The 21,386-nt window shown below is 39.5% G+C and overlaps 1 protein-coding gene and 1 long non-coding RNA gene across 3 annotated transcripts in view; one reads left to right on the top strand and one right to left on the bottom strand.

The window, feature by feature from the left end:
* Positions 1-21,386, top strand: part of LOC126751945 (S phase cyclin A-associated protein in the endoplasmic reticulum) — a 123,536-nt gene that overhangs the window by 99,597 nt on the left and 2,553 nt on the right. Inside the window, exons 7-11 of the mRNA XM_050462417.1 lie at positions 1,002-1,147; positions 1,450-1,542; positions 2,056-2,147; positions 18,766-18,936; positions 19,051-19,203. Coding sequence (XP_050318374.1) covers positions 1,002-1,147; positions 1,450-1,542; positions 2,056-2,147; positions 18,766-18,936; positions 19,051-19,203 — 655 coding nt within the window. The remainder of the gene's footprint in view (positions 1-1,001; positions 1,148-1,449; positions 1,543-2,055; positions 2,148-18,765; positions 18,937-19,050; positions 19,204-21,386) is intronic.
* LOC126751946 (uncharacterized) overlaps positions 1,465-21,386 on the bottom strand; it is a 142,421-nt gene continuing 122,499 nt past the window's right edge. For both annotated transcript variants that reach the window (XR_007665949.1, XR_007665948.1), the window contains exons 3-4: positions 1,670-2,161; positions 1,465-1,557 (exon numbers count right to left, since the gene is read on the bottom strand). This is a non-coding gene — a long non-coding RNA (uncharacterized LOC126751946). The remainder of the gene's footprint in view (positions 1,558-1,669; positions 2,162-21,386) is intronic.

Below are 21,386 nucleotides of genomic sequence, written 5' to 3'. Positions count from 1 at the left end.
TAGAATCTTTAAGTCAATAAATATAATGTTGACAATGTTTCCGTCTGTGCAAATTTCTGTAACTATTATGCTGGCAAACATTATTATAGGTCCCATGTCTTTTGAGATTTATACTCGTATAAAGAAGTGTGTGATTGCCTATGAAGATCCAATTTTGGAGTCCAATTGTATTATACGATATCAGCATCTATTGATCATCCTACATAAACACTAGGAATGAGTTCTTATATAATATTTAACCCAAAATCCCGACAACATCCCCTGCTGCTGGCCGGGCTGGAAACAGTTCTCGTTTCTGTAGTAGTTGGAAGGTATCTAGCTAAGGTCACATTATTCAATAAATAAGTTTTACGACTTGGGGGTCAGCAAGGCTAGAAGCGCTTAAATGAACACTTTAGAACGAAGCTCGCGGATACCTGGCTCCCTCCGTAATAAAATAGCCTTCCCTGAGTAGTGTGATCTATACACAAGCAGACCTACTTTCCCCTACCCTCGTGGGTTCATATTATGAGCCAGTACAACGAAAATAAAATATTAAAGCAATTCGGCTCTCCTGGTGAAAAGCCGGAAAAACTAGTTGTTCCGTGTAGAGGGCAGCGGCTTCAAAGCAGCTAGCACAAAGCTGGAGCTTACCTCACCTGAAGCCAACAGGAAGGCAACAATACCAGGGGCAGTTGGAATCAGATCTTGTAGCCACAGTATGCTCAGAAGCTACAGCTGCAACCGTCAACCAATGAGGAGCTTTCAAAGGAGCTCTAGGAATCCATTGAGTGCGCGAAAGCGATTCTACCAAAATTTAAGCTTGAACCGTCGGCAGCGGCAGCTAAAATTTTAGTCAGCAAATTTTACAGTTAAATTCCTCAATTCATTAATAGTATTTCTTACCTGTTTAGCATAAAGACAATATTAGAGAAAATTATTTTGTAATATTTCTTATTTACACAAATTTATTTTTAAATATCATGTCTTTATTTACCTGTAATTATTCTTATTCTTTTCAGCTATGCCGTTATCATTGGTCTCATCGAAATCCTTTCGCGGCGTTGCATGAAGATACGCGAGTGCATCGAAAGTCATCAGAGTGTGGTGCTCTCGTTGCTGGCCACGCTCGGCTTCCTCACACGCTTCATTGACGTTTGTCCAGCAGGTGAGTCACACGCGGCACACTATATATGTAGATATTCATATGAATCTAGTAGCTCGTCTAACGTTACTTAAACACCAGTAGCTAAAATGTGGCTTCGGACATTGAGAAAGACAAAAGCCACGTTTATGGCAGTCTGAAACGTGATTGAAATGCTTTCCGAGCCTTTATGATGGCTGTTAGTCGTAGTTAACAGCAACGAGCTAATTCGTTAGACAAATTTACTTGTTATTATTGTTGTTTTTATGCTGCACGTTTAATTTAGTTTTTTTCATCATCCATTTTTTCTTCTTCATCTTTTTAAGGACCCACAGATGCGACACGTTTCCTGAGCGCAGCAAAATCCACGGAACTTTTCGGTTCGGTATCGATGCTCTACGCGTGCGTGGTGCCAATCGGTGAGTAAATGCCGCCTACAATAAAAACAAATCAATTACAAAAACCAAAAACAACAAAAAAAAATCAAAAATTGATTGCTATTGCTATCTAAGTTGAGTTCTTTTAGTTGATTTCTTGATTTCTCACTTGTCTGTGATTCATTGTGCTGCTTTCCTCTACGATTTCGTGATTTATTGCATTCTCTTTAGTGCGTGCATCTTTCGCACACTCATTCGTCTAAGTACATTCTAATCGAGTGCAAAGTGCATTTAACAGTTGATTGGCTTTCTGTCTGTCGAATACTTATGTGTCTGTGTGTGTGTGTGTGAACGCGACGTGAGTTGTACGCGAAGGCGGAAATTAGTGATTTTACCCTTTAATGTTTTTTATTAGCGTCATATCCGGCTAGTGCAAATGCATCTTATGTAGCATATACATAAGATAAGATTCTTGAGAGCCTTGTCTTCGATTGTTTCTTTTTTATAATTTTCAGTTTGTATTCTTTTTGTTTATACACATCTCTTATTCTGCAGGTGAATGCATTCCGCCGCGCACGGTTTCATTGGCGGCAGCCACTTTCAATCTATTGGTCTCCATGGCAGTGCTGGACTTGCCGACATTCCAGGTGAGTGACAGATTCTGTCAAATAAGTTATTATAATTTAATATAAGAGAATAATATATTATAACATAGAAGTATAGGATATAATACACTAGGGTCCGGTCGCAACTGAACATTAAAATCGCATGCGATTTTATCTAACAAAATTATACGATTCATTAGATTGTGAGTTAAAATGATACATTAAATGAATCGACATCACATAATTGTACTAAGTTATCTTAAATATGAACTACCTCAGCCGATTTGCTCGTTTTAAAGCCAATCGGAGACACGGGAATCAGTATATTTCTTATATAATATTTAGGTTAAGATAATTCACGAATTAATCGAACTTTTAATGGTTATAACAAATTTTATAAAATTAGTTCACTCTTCTACTGTTATATGTCCACCTGTTTAACTGCCCGCCTGTTTCCACGTCCGTGGATCTATCTGTCTGTCCTCGTTTTGTTTATCTGTTAGAGCGTTCTTCTATTTGTCTATTCACACCTGCTTCTGACTACCCTTTCGTCCATCTGTTTGTTGGTCGTTTGGTTTGACCTTCGTTATGTCCGTCCGTCTTTCATTGAACCCCCGAATCCTTTTCTCGTTCGGTCCATTTGTGTATCCAAACGTCCTTCAAGCTACCCCTTCGTCCATCTGTCTGTTGGTAGTTCGGTTTGTCCTTATGTCCGTTCGTCTTTCAGTAAGTCCCCGAATCCACTTCTCTTTCAGTCCACTCATTCGTCCATCTGTCTGTCCGCATCCATCTGTCTCTCCACTTGTCCGTCTTACTATACGTCTTTTCGCGGGTTCGAGTCTCTGTCTAACGATTCTTCTATTCTTCCCCGCGTCTATGTCTGTCCGTACATTCGTTTGTCCATCCCCTCTATCCTTCTATTCTGTTTGTCTGTCCTTTCACCTGTATACGCGTCCGTCCATCAGTCCGGTCATTCATACTTATATCCGTCAGTTCTTGAATTCGTCTGCTGTCAGTCCGCTCGTCCATGCATCTATGTATATGTTCGTCAAACCTCGCGTTCGACTATCTATTTATTCACGCGACTATTCGACCATTCGTCTTTCTTTCCTTCCATCTATACGTCTATCAGTCCTTGTGTCCTTCCGTCCGCTTTTTTTTTTGTTCGCACGTTCGTCTGTCTGACCATGTTTCGGTTTGCCCGCCCGTACTGACATATCGATCTCGTGTACGCCTCTTTGTTTGCGTTTCTCTGTCCGGAATTCCATCCATATCAATGCATGTTGCCCTTAGTGTCCGTCTGTCCGTCATTTCGCCTGTCCATGCGTACGTCCTTCTGTCCGATTATTCATACTTATATACCTCAGTCCTTAAGCCCGTCTGCATTCAGTTCACTCGTCCATGCATCTGTATGTTAGTCAAACATAGCGTCCGCCTATCATGTATTCACGCGTCTATCTATGTGACAATTCGAGCATTTGTCTTTCTTTCCTTTCATCTGTACGTCTATTAGTTCTTGTGTCCTTCTGTCCGCTTTTTTCTGTTCGCAAATTTGTCTGTCTGTCCATGCTTCTGTTTGCTCGTTCGTCTATATGTCCGGCGTATGTCGGTACATCGATCTCGTGTCCGCCTCTCTTTTCTCATATGTCTGTCCGTCCATTCTATCATTCTGTTCGTATACTTCTCTGTCCGTCCATATCAATACACGTCGATCTTCGCGTCCGTCTGTTGTTGTTGTTGTAGCGGCAGAATTCTCTTCGCGTCCGTCTGTCTTTCATATCGCCTGTCCACGCGTACGTCCTTCTGTCCGATTATTCATACTTATATCCGTCAGTTCTTGAATTCGTCTGCTGTCAGTCCGCTCGTCCGTGCATCTATGTATTCGTCAAACCTCGCATACGACTATATATCTATTCACGCGTCCATCTATGTGAATATTTGAGCATTCGTCTTTCCTTCCTTCCATCTGTACGTCTATCAGTCCTTGTGCCCTTCTGTCCACCCTTTTCTATTCGCAAATTTGTTTGTCTGGCCGTGCTTCTGTTTGCTCGTTCGTCTATATGCCCGAGAGTCTATCCATCCTCCTCTTCGACTATCAGTGCCCGTTCGTCAGTCGTTTTGTCAGACAGTCCTCGCGTAAGTCTATCTATCTAATAGCGCGCTCGTCTGTCCGTACTGGCATTCATCTGTGTGGCCGTCGGTGCGACTGTTAGTCCATCCGTCCAGCCGTCCGTATATGTCCGAACGTCTATCAATTCTCCTCTTCGACTATCGGCGCCGGTGGGTTTGTCGATTTGTCAGTCAGTCCTCGCGTCCAGCTATCCAACTAATATCGCGTCCTTCTGGCTGTACGGGACTATCTCTCCGTCCTTACATTCATCAGAGTCTCTGTCCGTATCTATGAGTTTTTGATCTATGAGTTTGTGTTTAGAAAAGAAGTACCAAATAACATGCTGAAAAAAGACCCAGTTGCAATTTGAATTTGTAATCTGAAGAATTTAGTTTGAAACTTGAGTTTAGAACTTTTATGGATAAGTATTTACGCCTTGGGTTTGGAAATGTCTAATTCAGCGCCTCCAGTCACCAGTCACCCCTAAATGTCCTTTTTGGTAACCATTTCGAGAGGCAAAAACTCCGCAAGCCATTCATTAATGGGTTAAAATGTTTGGAAAGATCCCCAAACACTCCAATATTTTATTCTGTTTTTATACCTGAATAATTAAATCAATACCGATTTCGAGAAGCATATCAATTCAGTAGGACTACTCCTCCCCTCTCAACCAAATCAAGCGCAAGCAAATGAACAAACCAAACCAACCAACAAACCAACCAACCAACCAAGCTTCCCAAGTATTGACAAACAAATAGTCTATTGAGCGCAGAAAAAAATTGTTCAAAAGCATTCATTCGCTTCTTTGCTTTGCACTTGGAAAGTTTTTCAAACGTAAAATCGCTACAAAATTAAAATACCGTCGACGCTGGGGACGGAGCAATAAAAGCAAATATTAAATTTGAAATAAAAACACATATGAAAGGCACGAAAGTGAATGCAAAGTCGAACTGTTACTACAGTCACACACAAAAGTATGTCACCCACGCATCACCACCACCGCCACCGTTAGGTCTTCCACATTGGAGCGCAAACGGCAGCTGGCGACGTCCGTTGAGGCAACAACTTAAACGAATTGAATTTACGAAAAAGTTTCAAGAGCCGCTGTGTGTCTGTGGCCAATTGAATGCCACAGGTCCACTGTTTTGTTTCGAACACCAGCGTCAACGCCAACTTCGCCGCCGAAAACCGAATTGAAGTTGCAATTTCCGGTAAATGCAAAACTTTGCCAAACACATTTGGTTTAAAACAAATAAAGAAACACCGATAACTTTCAATAACGATGTTGTGCAGCCACCAACACCGACGCCAACACCCATGTAAATGTTTGGTCTCTAACGAGAAGAGCAAAGCAAGCAATTGAACTGTCATTGGAGCGTGCCATGGGAGTATTATTTTACTTTCTTCACTGGGGACTGGTTCTGGTTGAATTTATTTAAAAGAAGACACGTTTAACATTTTCGTTGTTTTCCAAGAATGATAAATCTGTGACTTTGAATTGGGTGACAATTCAAAAGTTTAGTAAATCGGTATTTCGATCAAAGTTGAGTTTCTTATCACACTTGGCCTAGGCTGTTGAAATTTATAAACCGACATTAGTAAATTAAGCGCAAAATATGGGTTCGTAAAAGCCTACAACTGCCAATAGGTTAGGTTAGATGGCTGATCAAAGATCGCACGTGGACTACTTATATGTAGTCCCTTGTGAGACCATAGAAAAGAAGAACTAATATATTCGAACTTATAAATTAGCAAAACGCTTAGAACTCAGTATGGCAGGCATCCACCTCAATTTGCACAGGCGCTTAATTCCCATTGCAGCCAGCTTGGTGGGATGTCCTTCCAAACACGGGACAGTCAAGAAGGAAGTGTTGAGTTGTTTCCACCTCATCTTCTTCCATACTGCTTCTGCAAATAGCGTTTGGTAGGTGGTAGAGGCTAGCCTTACTGAGTGCAAAGAGATTACTACATGGGCCAAAAGGCGTTTGTGACAGCGCATGTGTCGATTGTAGCCCAGTACTGGCCAAGCTACCGCCAAGCGCAGCTATCCAGTAGTAGAACACAAGAGGATACGGGGGGACCGACCTGCTCCCATTCTGCCGTTAGCGGTTCTATGGTGCTTTTCCTTACTATCTCACTCAGCTTTACAATTTCCTGCGATTCCGCTGTGACCTGACACCCATACCAATCTTATCACAAAGGGACTCGATTCTATTGAGCAGTATATCAATTGCTACCTTAATGGTTGCAACCTCGGCCTGGAAGACACTGCAATAGTCAGGAAATCTGAAACTGGAGTTGATACAGAGCTCCTGACAGCAAACCCCTCCACCAACCATCCTCCCAAGCTTTGACCCATCCGTAAAAAAGCTCACATTCCCTCTCCTACAACGGGTTCTTCCCACTCACAACTCCCTAGCCGATATATGAGTAGAGAACGAGCCGGCAGAGTTCGGTTCGGCGACTTCATGATCCTCCAACTTCGTTGGTAGCCGCTTCGAGTCTTCGGTTCTTTACCTACCCTTGCTTCTTCCCTAAAGCCGCAACATATAACGACCTCAAAGTGTGACTCATACCTATAATTTGCATGCGGGTTTCTTTAGGTTTTTTAGCTCCTTCTTCTTGCTAAGACTCCTCGGTTCCCTTCATCCCTAGTATTCTCCAGTTAAGAAAAAAGGCATCATCGATTTCGATAATCTATTAAAACAAGTATATTTCGAACCTCCTTTTTATTTTTATTTTTTTTTTTCAAATTTTCATTATTTGTTTCTTTATTGTATATACATATGTAGTTCTATATTTCCCCAATATTTATTACAGAATTCCAAAGCATATTTTTCCCCGAAATCCATTACCAACTCGCTTCTAAATATTCCATTTGAAGGCATACATTTCGCGAGTTGATTTACATTTCGCTGCCAAAATTCCTTATTTCGCGGTAAAATTAATAATTCAACCGCTGAGGCAGTACTTGTAGTTGCGCTCCACTTCTTTGGATGTGCCGAAACTTTTCGCTTCTGCCGCGGCTCAAGTTCTTCGTAGCTTGAATATTAGACGATTTGTCGGTGAATTGAAAACTGCTAAACTTAACCGATGGCGTTGTCACTCTATCGAAAGCAACACGAAGTGAAGGACACGCTGTTGTTTTATATATATTATTACGTAGATATGTATGTGTTATTTAAGGATTAGGGTGGTACATAAAGAATCGAATTGATGATCCTTTCAGTTCTTCAAGTCCTTGGGGTTGATCCATTTCGATGTTCCCTACTTTTTTAAAGAAAAAAACAAAGAAATTTTAAATTTAATGGGGAATCTTTATTATCTTTCGAAAGAACATTCTTTGGTATTTATTTTTTCAAGATTTTCTCTTTCAAATGTTGGCCTTGGCTACTTCTGAGATGGTCCATCCGCTGAGTCAAATTTTGGATGCCTCGTTCAAGCATTTCGACTGGTAACTGGCGAATAACACGCGTGATGTTTGCTCCAAGGCCTGAATCGAAACGGGAATGTCCGCATAGATTTTAGACCTTACATATCCATACAGAAAGAGGTCCAACGGTGTGAGATCACACGATCTTGGTGGCCAATCGTCCGGCCTAAAATTTGAATTTATTTGCTCACCGAAGTGTTCTCTCAATAAATACATTGATTGATGCGTTGTGTGGGAAGTGGCGCCATCAATGTCGCCGAGATCACGAGCTTCAATTTCAGGCATCAAATAGTCGGTTATCATGGTGTGAATAACGGTCGCCATTGACGGTTACGTTCTCACTGGCATCATTTTTGAAGAAATATGGACCAATGATTCCACAAACCCCATCGAACCGTTGATTTTTCTTGATGAAATGGCAGCTATTGAATCTCTTCAGGTTCAATAAATGACCTAAGTCTTTCTACAGTTAAGAACCTCCTTTATATACTTACGCACCTACAAGCGTTTACATTTTAGGATTATATTATCCTTCACCCCCGTTCGGTGCAATCAAATGTCAACTGTCATCGAATGCCAAATGCCAACACACTTGTTCGCGGCATATCAAAGTAGCTTGTCAAAATATTTACCTTCGTAAACGCGCCATCGAACCGCGAGCAATACACCGCAAGCGCTCTCTCCTCTCCACTCTCCGCTCACCGCCTGCGGCACATGGTTTCCCTAATATCCTGACATTTTGACATAGTATTCGTACGTCTGACTTATCGTTTTTGTTGTTATTTAAACACTACGAAATATTTCGCTTGTTTTCATTTTGAGCGCGCGATTGACACTCGAAATGCAAATTAGAACAAGTGACATATTTAAATTTTTAATTTCGCTATTTCGCATTTTCTGCAAACATTTGCAATTCATAGTAGCGCTGTGTGTGTTTCTATTTATGTATCCGCGTTTCCGTTTTCACCTGGGAGTGAGTTTAAGGTTAAGTTTGGTGGGATTAAAACTAAAGTTTCAGGAATACCAAAATTTTGGTATTCAACGTTGTTTGGTGGTTGGATATCAGATCAGATCTCTCATCTCTCGAAAGGGTACAATTAATCACACCAAAATTTAAGCTTAGTTTATTAGGTAGGATACATCCTGATACATAACTCAATCTAATTCACCTCGTTTTTGTTCGAAAGTTCAATTCTTTGTTGTCCACATTCCTTTAAAACCTTTATTTCCTTGCCTTGAGATATATACTGGAATATTGGGCAGATACCCAATGAAATTAAGTGACCGTTTCCTTCAGCAAATCCCGAACGTCCCTCTACCCTTATTCGAAGGTACACGCCTTCAATCAGTTGATACGGTGTAATTAATAGAAAACTTTCTTTGTGGTCATATATTGAGGATAAGGTAAATAAGGCATCGTTTGGGGCTGGTTGGTTGCTGTAGAAGCGCTATAGACAAGAGAAAAGCTACGAAACCTTAGTCCAGCTAATAATGTTGTACGGTATATTCATCTGTTAGAGGGCGAAAAGTCTACATTTGCTTAGAAGCTTGACCGTATTCGAAGAACTGCTCTCATTAAAATCTGCGGTGCAGGTGTATTGCTGCGAAGCTCGTTCTAAGGCTCAGAGACGCCAAACAGGATCGTGCTGAAATTCTCTCCTCCTTCAATTGTGTTCCTTTAAACATTGACCACTGCGTCCCATAGGCTACTTTTGGTGGCTGTTTCTCCACTCACATACCGACCAGGAATATGTGAACGGGAAGAAGTCGCTGCAGAATAAGGCGAGGGGAAGATAGAAGGAAAGTTTGGAAGAGGAGTCTTCTAAGCTTTAGTCATATCCGTAAATCTTAGCTTAAGACTTCCGGACTAATCTAGTGTTTTTCAGGCAGACTTGGCTGCAATTAAGGTGGTGGTAGGCATACTACTATGAAATGCAGTCTCTTTCAAGGAGGTGATCGTACATTCCGACAACAGAGCGGCAATACTAGCGTTGAGCTCGCAAACAGTATGCACAAAGTTAGTGAAGAAGTGTCTGTCCACTCTATATATAGCATCAAGCTATTTCATTGTTAGACTCGTGGACTCATAGCCGAATTGCTGGAAACTGCAAAGCCCATATGCTTCGGAGTGGGAACGAGTGGGGTCTCCGTTCTCATCTTGCGTTCTTAGACTGAACTTAAGGACTTCACATATATTTAGGTGGTCGACGACCAGCCTCTGCGCCACTACGAGATCCCTCTGACCTTCAGTATAATATCAAATATCTACTGAACTACTTGCCTTTAGTAGTCTATTCTGCCACAAACGAAGGAGTTTATACTGGACATTGTCCAATAGATATTCATGTTGTAGGTCCAAATTACCAGTGGCACGCAAATTGTGAAAATTGAAGGTGGAATCATCCAGACATTATCCTCCATTCTCTAACTTTAGTAAGACTGTGGTTAAAACATCTCGGCAGTAACCGAAACTGACATTAGCCGCCTCAACAAATTTGTGATTTGTTCAAAGTGCTTCATATATTTATGAGGATCTTCATGATCAATTTTATAAGGGTTCTGGGTACCACAATGGATCGAGGTTATAAGCTGCTCAAGTGAGATCCTTCCTAAGTTTGGCCATTTAACCTAACCTAGTCTAACCTTGCTACAGCACAATGTGGTTTGATCCAGACTTTTTCCTCCACCCACAAATTATTACCGTCAGTATCCCCAGTTTTATACGGTGAGTCTCGATTAGTTGGTCCATATGCTCCACTACTCCCCTCTTTCCCCATATAAAGAATATAATTGGTTTAGATGTGTGAGACATTTCTATATATGTATCTCGGACTCCATAAATGCTTAGGATCTGTAGGACATATTTCTTACTTTCTAACATTGGATTTTTCTTAAATTATATTCGATTTATAATTTTATACTCCCAACATTTTATTAAAGTCTTTCACTGCAGCTCCACTATTTCTCGTTAACATTTCCTCCTTTTATCCCACCACACTTCACCTGCCTACTCGCTTTTGCTTCATTCCAGCGGTCACCTCATTCCGCATTCTCTTCAAATGTCAATATTGGCTTGGCATTGTTTATTTGCTTGTTATGCCAAATGTTTGTTTGCGCATCTTTTCGTTGAATGCGTCGCTGCGTTCGGCCAATCTGGTGGCCGATGTGTAAACTAATTTGGACGACACACAATGGGGCTGAACAAAGAGAGGCGGTTGCACAAGCCGTCCACTCAGACAAACGGAGAGGCTTGACTGTGTTTTTGTTTTTTTTTTTTTTTTTATCTAGACCACTCTTTGACCCATCCAAGCGCACAAATCAATTTCGTTTGTGGGTGGGGTGAATAGAGTGGGGTACAAAGGGTGTATAGGTGTACATTTGTAGACTTCCTGTGACACACAGTGGAAAGTTTTAAATACAGTCAAAACGAATTGAACACGTTATTAGTAATTCCAAGGCATTTCTAAAGCTGGTAATTATCTATTTAAGCAGTCGCTAAGCGATCTAATACAGATCTTTCTTCACTGGATTTACGCACTCTTGTTTTGCCTTCAACTCATGAGAGCAGCGCTCAAATATAGCGAGCAAAGAAGTGTCGAGTCGAAAGCCCTCATTACCTATAATTTTACCTGTTATGTCGTGAAGATGGCTCAAATTCTTATCCACTACCATTTTATTTCCATTTCGAGGTTCCCTACTTTTTTTTTAAGAAAAAACACAGAAATTTTAAATTTAATAGGGAATGTTTATTAACATTCAAAAGAACATTCTTTGGCATTTAGTTTTTCAAGATCATCACTTTCAAATGTTGGCCACGGCTACGTCTCAGATGGTCCATCCGTGAGTTCAATTTCCCATGACCAATTCTCGATGACTCGAGCATTTCGACTGGTAACTGACGAATGACACGCCTGATGCTTTGCTCCAAGGCCTGGATCGAAGCTGGATGGTTCGCATAGACTTTAGACTTTACATGTCCGCACAGGGAAAAATCTAACGGTGTGATATCACACGATCTTGGTGTCAAATCGACGCGCCAAAAACGTGATATTATCTGCTCTTCGAAGAGTTCTTTCAATAAATCCATTGATTGATGCAATGTGTGGGAAGTGACAACGTCTTTTTGAAACCAAATGTCGCCGTGATCACGAACTTCAATTTCAGGCATCAAATAGTCGGTTATCATGGCGCGATAACGGTCGTCATTGAGGGTTACGTTCTCACCGGCATCATTTTTGAAGAAATATGGATCGATGATTGCATCGGCCCACAAACCACACCAAACCTTTGTTTTTTCTAGATGAAAATGCAGCTATTGAATATCTTCACGTTGCTCTTCGTCCCAAATGCGGCAATTTTGCTCTTTTATGTATCCATTGAGCCAGAAATGGACCTCATCGCTGAACAAAATTTGGTTTGAAAGCGTCGGATCGAATTTTTTTAAGAGCGGCTTCAGTTCTTGCAGATGCTGTATTTTGTATGCTTTCACTTTACGATCTCGACGTGAAATGCGCCAAGTGGATCCATATATCGGTTCGAGTTGCTGCGAACGGCGCCGCATTGACTCCACGGTCTTCGTGTACACTCTCAGTTACGGCTGCTATATTTTCTTCAATGTGTGCTTGACGTGGTCTATTCGGTCGAATATTATCTAATAATGAATGCTGAGTCTCAAGATTTGTGATTGTGTTGCGAATAGTACGCTCAGTAGGCCGATTATGTTGACCATAAATTGAGCGAAGCGCGCGAAACACATTCTTTACAGAACGTGAATTTTCGTAATAAAGTTGAACGATTTGTAAACATTGTTCAAAACCGAGGATTTCGGTCTTGAGCTCGTCAGTAGTGCTAGGATTGCTGACGAAGACTTTGAATTTCTCATAAGTCAGCAGAAAAAAGTGAAGGAAGCCGGATCTAGAAATCTGGGAGGCAATTAACATTGGCCGTGCAAAAATGTTTCATGGATTTTCTATTCCCCAAATATAACAGACTGTGCGTGCTACTTCTTTAACAAGCGGATAGAAATTAGCAGTAAGATACTTGGAAAGTAGGCGTGTTTAGAAACTTTTGGGAACATTGTTCGAAAAATCATTGAAATCAGAACTCGCGCTAAACCAACGTTTTCTCAAACTACTTGCTTTCTCTCATCGCAAGAAAGCTTTCTGTTGCCTTAAAGCCTTGAACCACTTTCTCAAATACAAATAACAACATTTATATGTACGTCTGTACCCAGAAACCTCTCGCTGCCAAAAGCGTGGCTTCAATTTGAAGTTTATATGGAAAGCAAATAATTGCCGTATCTCTAAAAATTTCATTTGATTGTGCAAATATTTAATATTTGTGGCTGAAAATGAACTGAACTAAGTCGGCAAATACACAAACGGAAATTAAGTTCGCTGAACACACACACGCACACATACATAAGTATTATATATATGGGTACGCTTCCACCAGTAGTTGAATTGTGTTGAATTTGCTTTGCTTTGCTCATGATTAAAACCTAATAAAGTTATTTGCCGAAGCGGAATAACAACAACAACAGCCACGAAAAACAGAGCAAAGCATCAACTAGAACAATGAGCTTATGTACATAAATCCAAATACATAAAGATGGCATGTAGGAAAACCTTTGAGTGGGTTGCACCAGCTGCTTCGGAAGAAATGGGAACGCTGCCACCTGGAATTTGGGTATTACAGAATAAAGGTGTTAACTATCACCAATGGTTATGTATTTCAAGGTCCTCGTAAACAGAAGCGTTCGGTATATAAGAAAGCATTTCATCATGGAAAGACTTAGTACGCCCGCACAACGTTACAAATCGTTCGACTTTGTTACGAAAGTTCACGTTCTGTAAAGAATGTGTTCCGAGCGGTTGGCTCCACTTAGTGTCAATATAATCGGCTTACTAAGCGTCCTATTCGCGACACCATCACCCATCTTGAGACCCGACATTTATTATTGGATAATATTCTTCCGAATTTCCCACGTCCAGCTCGCTGTAAAGGAAATATAGCAGCAGTAGATGAGAGTATACACGAAGACCGTGGAGAGTCGATTCAGCGCCGTTCGCAGCCGCTTGGCCTTCAAGGACTCTTGAAAAGTACCAAGAAGATCCAACGTTTTCGTTTTTTGTTCAGCGATGAAGCCCATTTCTGGCTCAATAGGTATGTAAACAAGCAAAATTTCCGCATTTGGGACGAAAAGCAACCTGAACAGATTCAAAAGCTGCCATTTTATCCAGAAACACCTACGCCTTGGTGTGGTTTGTGGACCAGTGGAATCATCATCGGTTCATATTCCTTCAAAAATGACACCGTTGAGAACGTAACCATCAATGGCGACCTTTAACGCGCTTTGATAACCGACTATTTGATGCCTAAAGTTGAAGCTCATGATCTCGACGACATTTGATTTCAACAAAACGGCGCCACTTTCCACACTTCGCATCAATCAATAAATTTATTAAAAAAACACTTCGGTGAGCAGATAATTTCACGTTTTGTGCCGGTCGATTGGTCAACAAGATAGTGTAGTATCACACCGTTAGACTTTTACCTGTGCGGATCTGTAAAGTCTGAAGTCTATGCGGACAATCCCGCTTCGATTCAGACCTTGGAGCAAAACATCACGCGTGTTATTCGCCAGTTACCAGTTCAAATGTTCGAACAAGTCATCGAAAATTGGATTCAACCGATGGAGCTTTTGCCAGAATTTATCTAAATATCTCAATTGTTAACAACTTTTCTCTTGTGCGGGCAGACAGTCCTCCAAAAATCAGTTCGTATTGTCATGCTGTTAGGTTAGGTTAGTCTGGTAGGCCAAAGAACCAAGCATAGAATAGTTTTGGTTATTTGCGATATCAGATGGCATTCAGCTACTAGGCCCATGAGGACTGCAGAATGCCTGCGCTTGACGTCCATTTCAACAGTCTCTGTGGCCACACTATCGATAACTTTTCTCTCCAAAAAACAGTTCGTATTATCATACCCTTTCCAGTGTATCATACCATGGATACCCCAGATGCTTACAGCCTAGCCTTGCGAATGCGAGACCAGTACACAAGAGGTGATCCATTGTTTCCCTGGTGTTTTTTTGCTCTAGATATTTCTGACGGTCTGCTCGATCATCCTGTTAATTTTGATATTTTTTACTCGAGCTATAGAGTTTTAGCTGTTACAAATCTACTTAGCTCTATGGATTCACACTCTTTCACTTAGCTTAAAGCAAGGCAATATAGTTATGTATTTATAAAAAAAAGTGAGTTTGCTAAAAAATTTCCTATTGGGTATGTTTAGAAAATGAAAACGAGAAAGCGTTGAAATTATAACTGACTGCTAAGCAAATACCAGCAACCCAAAATGCAAAACCAACAAAAAACACAAATATCAATCTCAACGCATCTCAATTTATACGCAGGGGAGGATGCGTGAAAGCTTTGTGGTGGGAGGTGAGCTTTGCTTATTGGCGCGCTCTCTCGCTTTGTTGGCTGTCTATCCTCCTTTTGTTGGGCGTTTAAAATTTGGTTAGCGCGCTGCTTGAATGTGCACTTATCTATTTGCGGTAATTTAAAACAAATACCAAAGTTTGTTTAATAAAATGCACGCACACACGCACACAAATTAAATTTGCCAACACAAGGGTTTGGCGTTTGCGGCAAAGCAGCGCTGGGCTGCATTGCTGCTGTAAACATTTAATTGGCAAAAATAACCAGCCTCAAGTGAAGAGTACACAAATAGTTAGCTGATGAACAAAAAAGAGAAATATGCCAGAAATGAAATTTGTGCTAGAAGTGTTTTAATTAACTGAAACAACAAAGAAGTCAAGGCAGAGCTTAAGCGCTCGTTTCACTGGCTAAAACACACATAATTTGTATTGGTAATATGTATCGGTTTTATACACCAAACGGTTGTTTTCAACTCGAAAAATGAAACGAGGTGGATATATGTAAATATCAAAAGACAATCTGTTAGGATCCCTCAGCATGTCGGGGGATCACACTTAGGACTATTATGTAGAGTCCTTTATGAAGCCAGACGAAAAATTCTTGTCGCTCTCAACCTATCATAAATCTGCTCAGGTCTTCGGCCTGCTAACAGAGTTAAGTACCTAGACAGGAAACTGACATCAAAACTAAACATCAGAAAAGAGCAAAAAAATATCGGTTGTTCTGTATTGCTGCAAGGCAGCCAATGGAAAAATGAGGACTCTCACTAAAGTTAGTGCTTTGGCTCTATGAAATCATAGCTAAGGCCATGATGTTCTACGGAATTCTTGTATGGTGGAAGATGATGGAAAAGACTACATTCGCCAAAAAATGACGCGTGTTCAAAGGACTCTTGTAGAACCCCCAGAGATGATCTAATAACTGATGCTCGGAGCATACACATAATATGGAGGGTAACTACTCCAGCCTGCTGAATGGCAGTGAAAGCATACCACCAGCGGATGGTGAACCCGATTCAACAATCGATGCCGCTAGGACGGACGTTTCATTGCCCGACAATGAAGAGGTTCGAATAGCAATTACCCGACTGAACAAAGCGGCGGGACCGATGGATTGCAACTAGGGCGGAGAAGAACTGATAAAGAGCAAGCATCAGCTTCTTTGTAGAATATGGTCGGATAAAAGCATGTCCTACGATTGCAATTTAAGTGTTCGCTGCCCAACCCACAAAATGGGAGAGCCTAAAATCTGCGCCAACTATCGTGGGATAAGAACCCTCAACATCGCATATAATAATCTATAGAGTGTATTGTGAGAAAGATTAAAGCCCACCGTCAGCAAACTGATTGGACCTTATCAGTGTGGCTTTTGGCCTGGGCCATGCGCCGAATATTGGAAAAGACCCGTGAAAAGAGAATCGACACACACCACCTCTTCAGCAATTTTAAAGCTGCTTTTGACTGCACGAAAAGGAGCTGCCTTTCTGTTTTTATGCCATTATGTCTGAATTTGGTATCACCGAAAATTAATACGGCTGTGTAAACTGACTTTGAGCAATACCAAAAGCTTCGTTAGATCGGTAAGGACCTCTCCGAGCCTTTCGATACCAAACGAGGTCATAGACAAGGATAGTCCATATCTTGCGACCTCTTCAATCTATTACTGGAGCAAAGAATTTGAGCTGCAGAGCTTAATCGAGCGGGTAAAATCTTCTATAAGAGTGTACAGCTGCTGGCGAACGCCGATGATATTGATATCATCGGCCTCAACACCCGTTAGTTCTGCTTTCTCCAGTTTGGACAAAGAAGCGAAGCAAATGGGTCTGGTAGGGAAAGAGGGCAAGACGACATATCTCTTGTCATCAAATAAACAGTCATCGCACTCGTGACTAGGCTCCCACGTCACTGTTGATAGTCATAATTTCGAAGTCGTAGATAATTTCGTCTATCTTGGAACCAGCATTAACAGCAACAACATCGTCAGCCTCGAAATACAACGCAGAATAACTCTTGCCAACAGGTTCTTACTGAGTACTCAATTGAGAAGTGAACTCCTATCTCGAAGACCAGCCTCTATAAGTTAATCATTATTCCCGTCCTGATATATGGTGCAGAAGCATGGACGATGACAACATCTGATGAGTCGACGTTACGAGTTTTCGAGAGAAGGGTTCTGCGGAAGATTTATGGTCCTTTGTGCATTGGCAACGGCGCATTACGCATTCGATGCGACGACACCGTTGGCCGCTGTCAGAACTATGTCAACGTCGTATAACTCGTACATCGATTCGGTGTTGCCAATGCGCAAAGAACCATAAAGAACCGTTTACTCGTCCTCGTCCGTGCTTCTGCACCATATAGCAGGGTGCGAATACTGAGTAACTTCTAGAGTTTGGTTTTCGTTCGGCAAGAGAGGATTTTACTTCTCTATTGCCAACTTAGTCCGAAGTAGCACCTGTTGGCAAGGGTTATTCTGCGTTGGATTTCGAGGCTGACATTGTTGTTGGTGTTAAAGCTGGTTCCAAGATCGACGAAATTATCTACGACTTCGTCAACAGTAACGTGGGAACCAAGTCGCGAATGCGACGACTGTTTGTTTGATTACATGAGATATTTTGCCTGGCCCTCGTTGCCTTCCAGACCCAGTTGCTTCGCTTCTTTGTCCACCCTGGAGAAAGCGGAACTAACTGCGCGGATGTTGAGGCCAATGATATTAATATCATCGGCGTTCACCAGCAGCTGTACACTCTTATAGAAGATTGTACCTGCTAGATGAAGCTCTGCAGCTCGAATTCTTTTCTCCAGTAATAGGTTGAAGAGGTCGCAAGATATGGAGTCTCCTTGTCTAAGACCTCCCTTGGTATCGAAAGGCTCGGAGCGGTCCTTACCAATCCTGATGGAGCTTTTGGTGTTGCTCAACTTCAGCGTACTCGGCCGTATTAGCTTAGCGAGGATACCAAATTGACACATAGCGGCATAAAGACAGCTTTCTTGCTGTCAAAATCAGCTTTAAAATTGACGAAGAGGTGGTGTGTGTCGATCTTCCTTTTACGGGTCGTTTCCAAGATTTGGCGCAATGATGAAAATCTGGTCGATACTAGATTTTACGGGTCTAAAGCCACATTGATAAGGTCCAATCAGTTTGTTGACGGTGAGCTCAGTCTTTCACACAGTATGCTCTAAGAACCTTATATGCGATGCTGATGTGGCTTATGACACGATTAATGGCGCAGATTGTGGGGTCTCCGTTTTTGTGGATTGGGCAGAACACACTAAAATTGCTATCGTCGGGCATGCTTGCATTCAATTTCAGTTCTTCGCCGCCGTATTTGAATAGCCGTCAATCCATCGGACCCCGCTGCTGCTCTATCGTCAACGATTGGGTAATCGCATGCACCATCTCCTGGCGTTATGCTATCATTGCCTTTCAGCAAGCTAGATAATGTTCCCTTCATCCTTATCGGGGGGGATTCTCATCCGTGTCTGTTTTTGTGTTTTTTAAATGGCGGGTCTTCAAGCACAAATTCAGCTGGTGACAGAAATACCGGTTTCTATATTCCACAATACAAAACTCTGCCATTTTATTTATCTATCCACAATTTAGTCATTCAAGTAAGAATTCGAACTGTAATGCAAGAATTTTCATTACATCATTCTCTTTTTCGCCCCACAGGATGTCATGTCTGGTGAAACGCTGTCACTGAAATTTCTCGATGTGGTCACCATTTTGCTCAAATACTGTGGCAGCAACTGCTCGGCGGCCAAAAATAGTGAAACACAAGCTGTGATTATCGATCTCATCGCCACAATTGGTTTCCTCTGTGCCAACAACAAGAAGAATCAGGTAAGCAAGCAGCTCCTTACTCTTTTACGCATTTTATTTTATTTACAATTTTTTATTTAATATTAATCTTTACTTTACCCCTTACTCTTTTTTACTTTACCCCTCATGCAATAGGATCTACTCACCTCTGAGCAATGTTCCATTATAATTAAGAGCTTAACCAAACTACCTGAACACTTGAATGTGGTCGTTTATCCCTGCTTAGTCACAATAACGTTCCAAAATGAGAATGCCCGCAATGTGATAGCACGTGATTTTAATTTAGACGTAAGTCAAGTGAAAACAAATTTACTAAAATTTTATGAATTTAAATTATGGACAGAGATGATACATACATACACACATACATAGTGAGATTACATTTGTTTTGGTTTATATAAATTCAGTGGTTCTCAAACTGTTTTAGAGTGAACTAAAATTTTTGCAACAAGAAGATATTTGAGCGGCTATTCGAGAGTTGGCGTTAAATTATCTACATCAACATTTATTTAAAAAAATATCTTTATATGGCAACCCTCTTTAAATAAAGTTTATACTAAAACATAAATTTTAGTTGGCAACGCCAATAAGACAGGTGTACTATAGTAGTGGTGAAAAATTTTTGAGGTAGTAGCCATGTTTTTGTTTGGATGTTTTGATCAACTGATTTACGATTAAAAAAAATGTTGCCACCTGCTGAAATTTTTATTGCAGAAAATATTTTTGTATTATAATGAATTGAAGTTGGGGTTAAACGGAAGAGGTTTTAGAACGTTGATAGTTCCAAATATTAATTTAGCGGTGTTGCCACCTATTGTTGTTGCTTTTTGAAAAATACTATTCTTTAAAAATTTTGCATTAAGCAAATCATTACGATATGAATATGACTTTGAAGAGTTTTTTTTTAGAAAGTTCGAAACATTAATTTAGCAGTGTTGCCACCTGTTTGAAAAATAATATTCTTTAAAAATTATGCACTAAGCTAGTTATTACGTTATGAATATCACTCTGTAGAGGTTTTAGAAAGCCTAGAGTTCAAAATACTCTGGCAAGGGCTGCCAATTATTCATAAATTAAAGAAAAAAAAAAAAAAATTAATTAATTAATGGTTTTCCTTATTTATGTTATTAATATATTTAAATATACGTAACCCTCCTCACGATCTATTTATTGACCAAAAATTTTTATATTTTTCTCTTTTATTTCTGAATTAATTGACATTGAAAATACGAAGTTGGTTTTATATTGAAACTTTTTTGAGTAATCTTTGAAATACTGTTGCTTTCAGTATGATCACAAACTTTAATATGAAAATGGTATCACTAATATCTACCCTACTAATTATGAACCATTAATTTTTTAAAAGTGTTGCCATATAATAAAAATAAAAAAAAATAATAATTTCATTTGAAAAGTAAATTAATTTTAAATTGAATTAATTAAATGAAAATTATTTTAAAAAAATATATATTAAAAATGTTGCCATATCTTCTATATTTATTTAAAAAAAAATATTTATTAAAATTTAAAATTTATTTTCATTTAAATCAAAAATGAATTTTTAAAATAAAAATAATAGTTGTAACGAAGTTGCCAGATCTACAAACATTTACTTCTGTAAGAAGCTAATTATTACAATTTTTAATGTTTACTACATTTTCTTCCTCAGTTACTGGTAAACAAAACGTAACATTTACCACAATTTCGCATTTTTAATAGGGTTGCCATATCATATTAAAGAAAAAAAGAGAAGAAATGGCCAAGCGTTTTATTTACATAAAAAATAAATTAATTTGAATTAAAATGTATATTGAAAAAATTTTGAATCAATAATGCTGCCATACTTTTTTAATTAAAAAAAGTTCAATAATTTAAAATTAAAAGCAACTAAATTTTAAAATAAAAGTACAAACTGCTACTTTTATTTAAAAAAATAAAGTTGCCAGATCTTCTGTAATGTATTTCCTTAAGAAGCTCGTTATTATTTCTTTTAATCTTTACTGCGCTTTCTTTTCAATTAATGAAAAGAAAAAAATCGCAATATTTGCCATTAGATTTTGAAACATTCTATTTTTAAAAGGGTTGCCATATTGTTTAAATAAAGAATAAAAAATTGTTTTAAAAATAATATTTGTATTAACAACGTTGCCAGTTGTACAATAATTTATTAAAAAAGAACTTGGTTTAATAATGTTGCCATATCTTTTATATTTATTTGAAAAAAAAACATTAATATAAAAAAATAATTAAATAACATTAATTTGAATTAAATCAACAATTAAATTTTAAAATAAACGTAGTAGCTTTAATGAAGCTACCAGATTTACTATAATTAATTTTTTTAAAGAGCTTATTTATACTTCTTTTAATGCTAACTGCACTTTCTTTTTCACTTAATAGAAAAAAAATATTTGTAATGTTTACCACAAAATTTTGGAGGGCCCGTTTTTTTGAATAGGGTTGCCATATAA

This window comes from Bactrocera neohumeralis, chromosome 3 (assembly GCF_024586455.1).
Source record: "Bactrocera neohumeralis isolate Rockhampton chromosome 3, APGP_CSIRO_Bneo_wtdbg2-racon-allhic-juicebox.fasta_v2, whole genome shotgun sequence".
NCBI classification, from domain to species: Eukaryota; Metazoa; Arthropoda; class Insecta; order Diptera; family Tephritidae; genus Bactrocera; species Bactrocera neohumeralis.
Note: the sequence above shows the minus strand (reverse complement) of the source record. Positions and strands in the feature narration are given on the sequence as shown.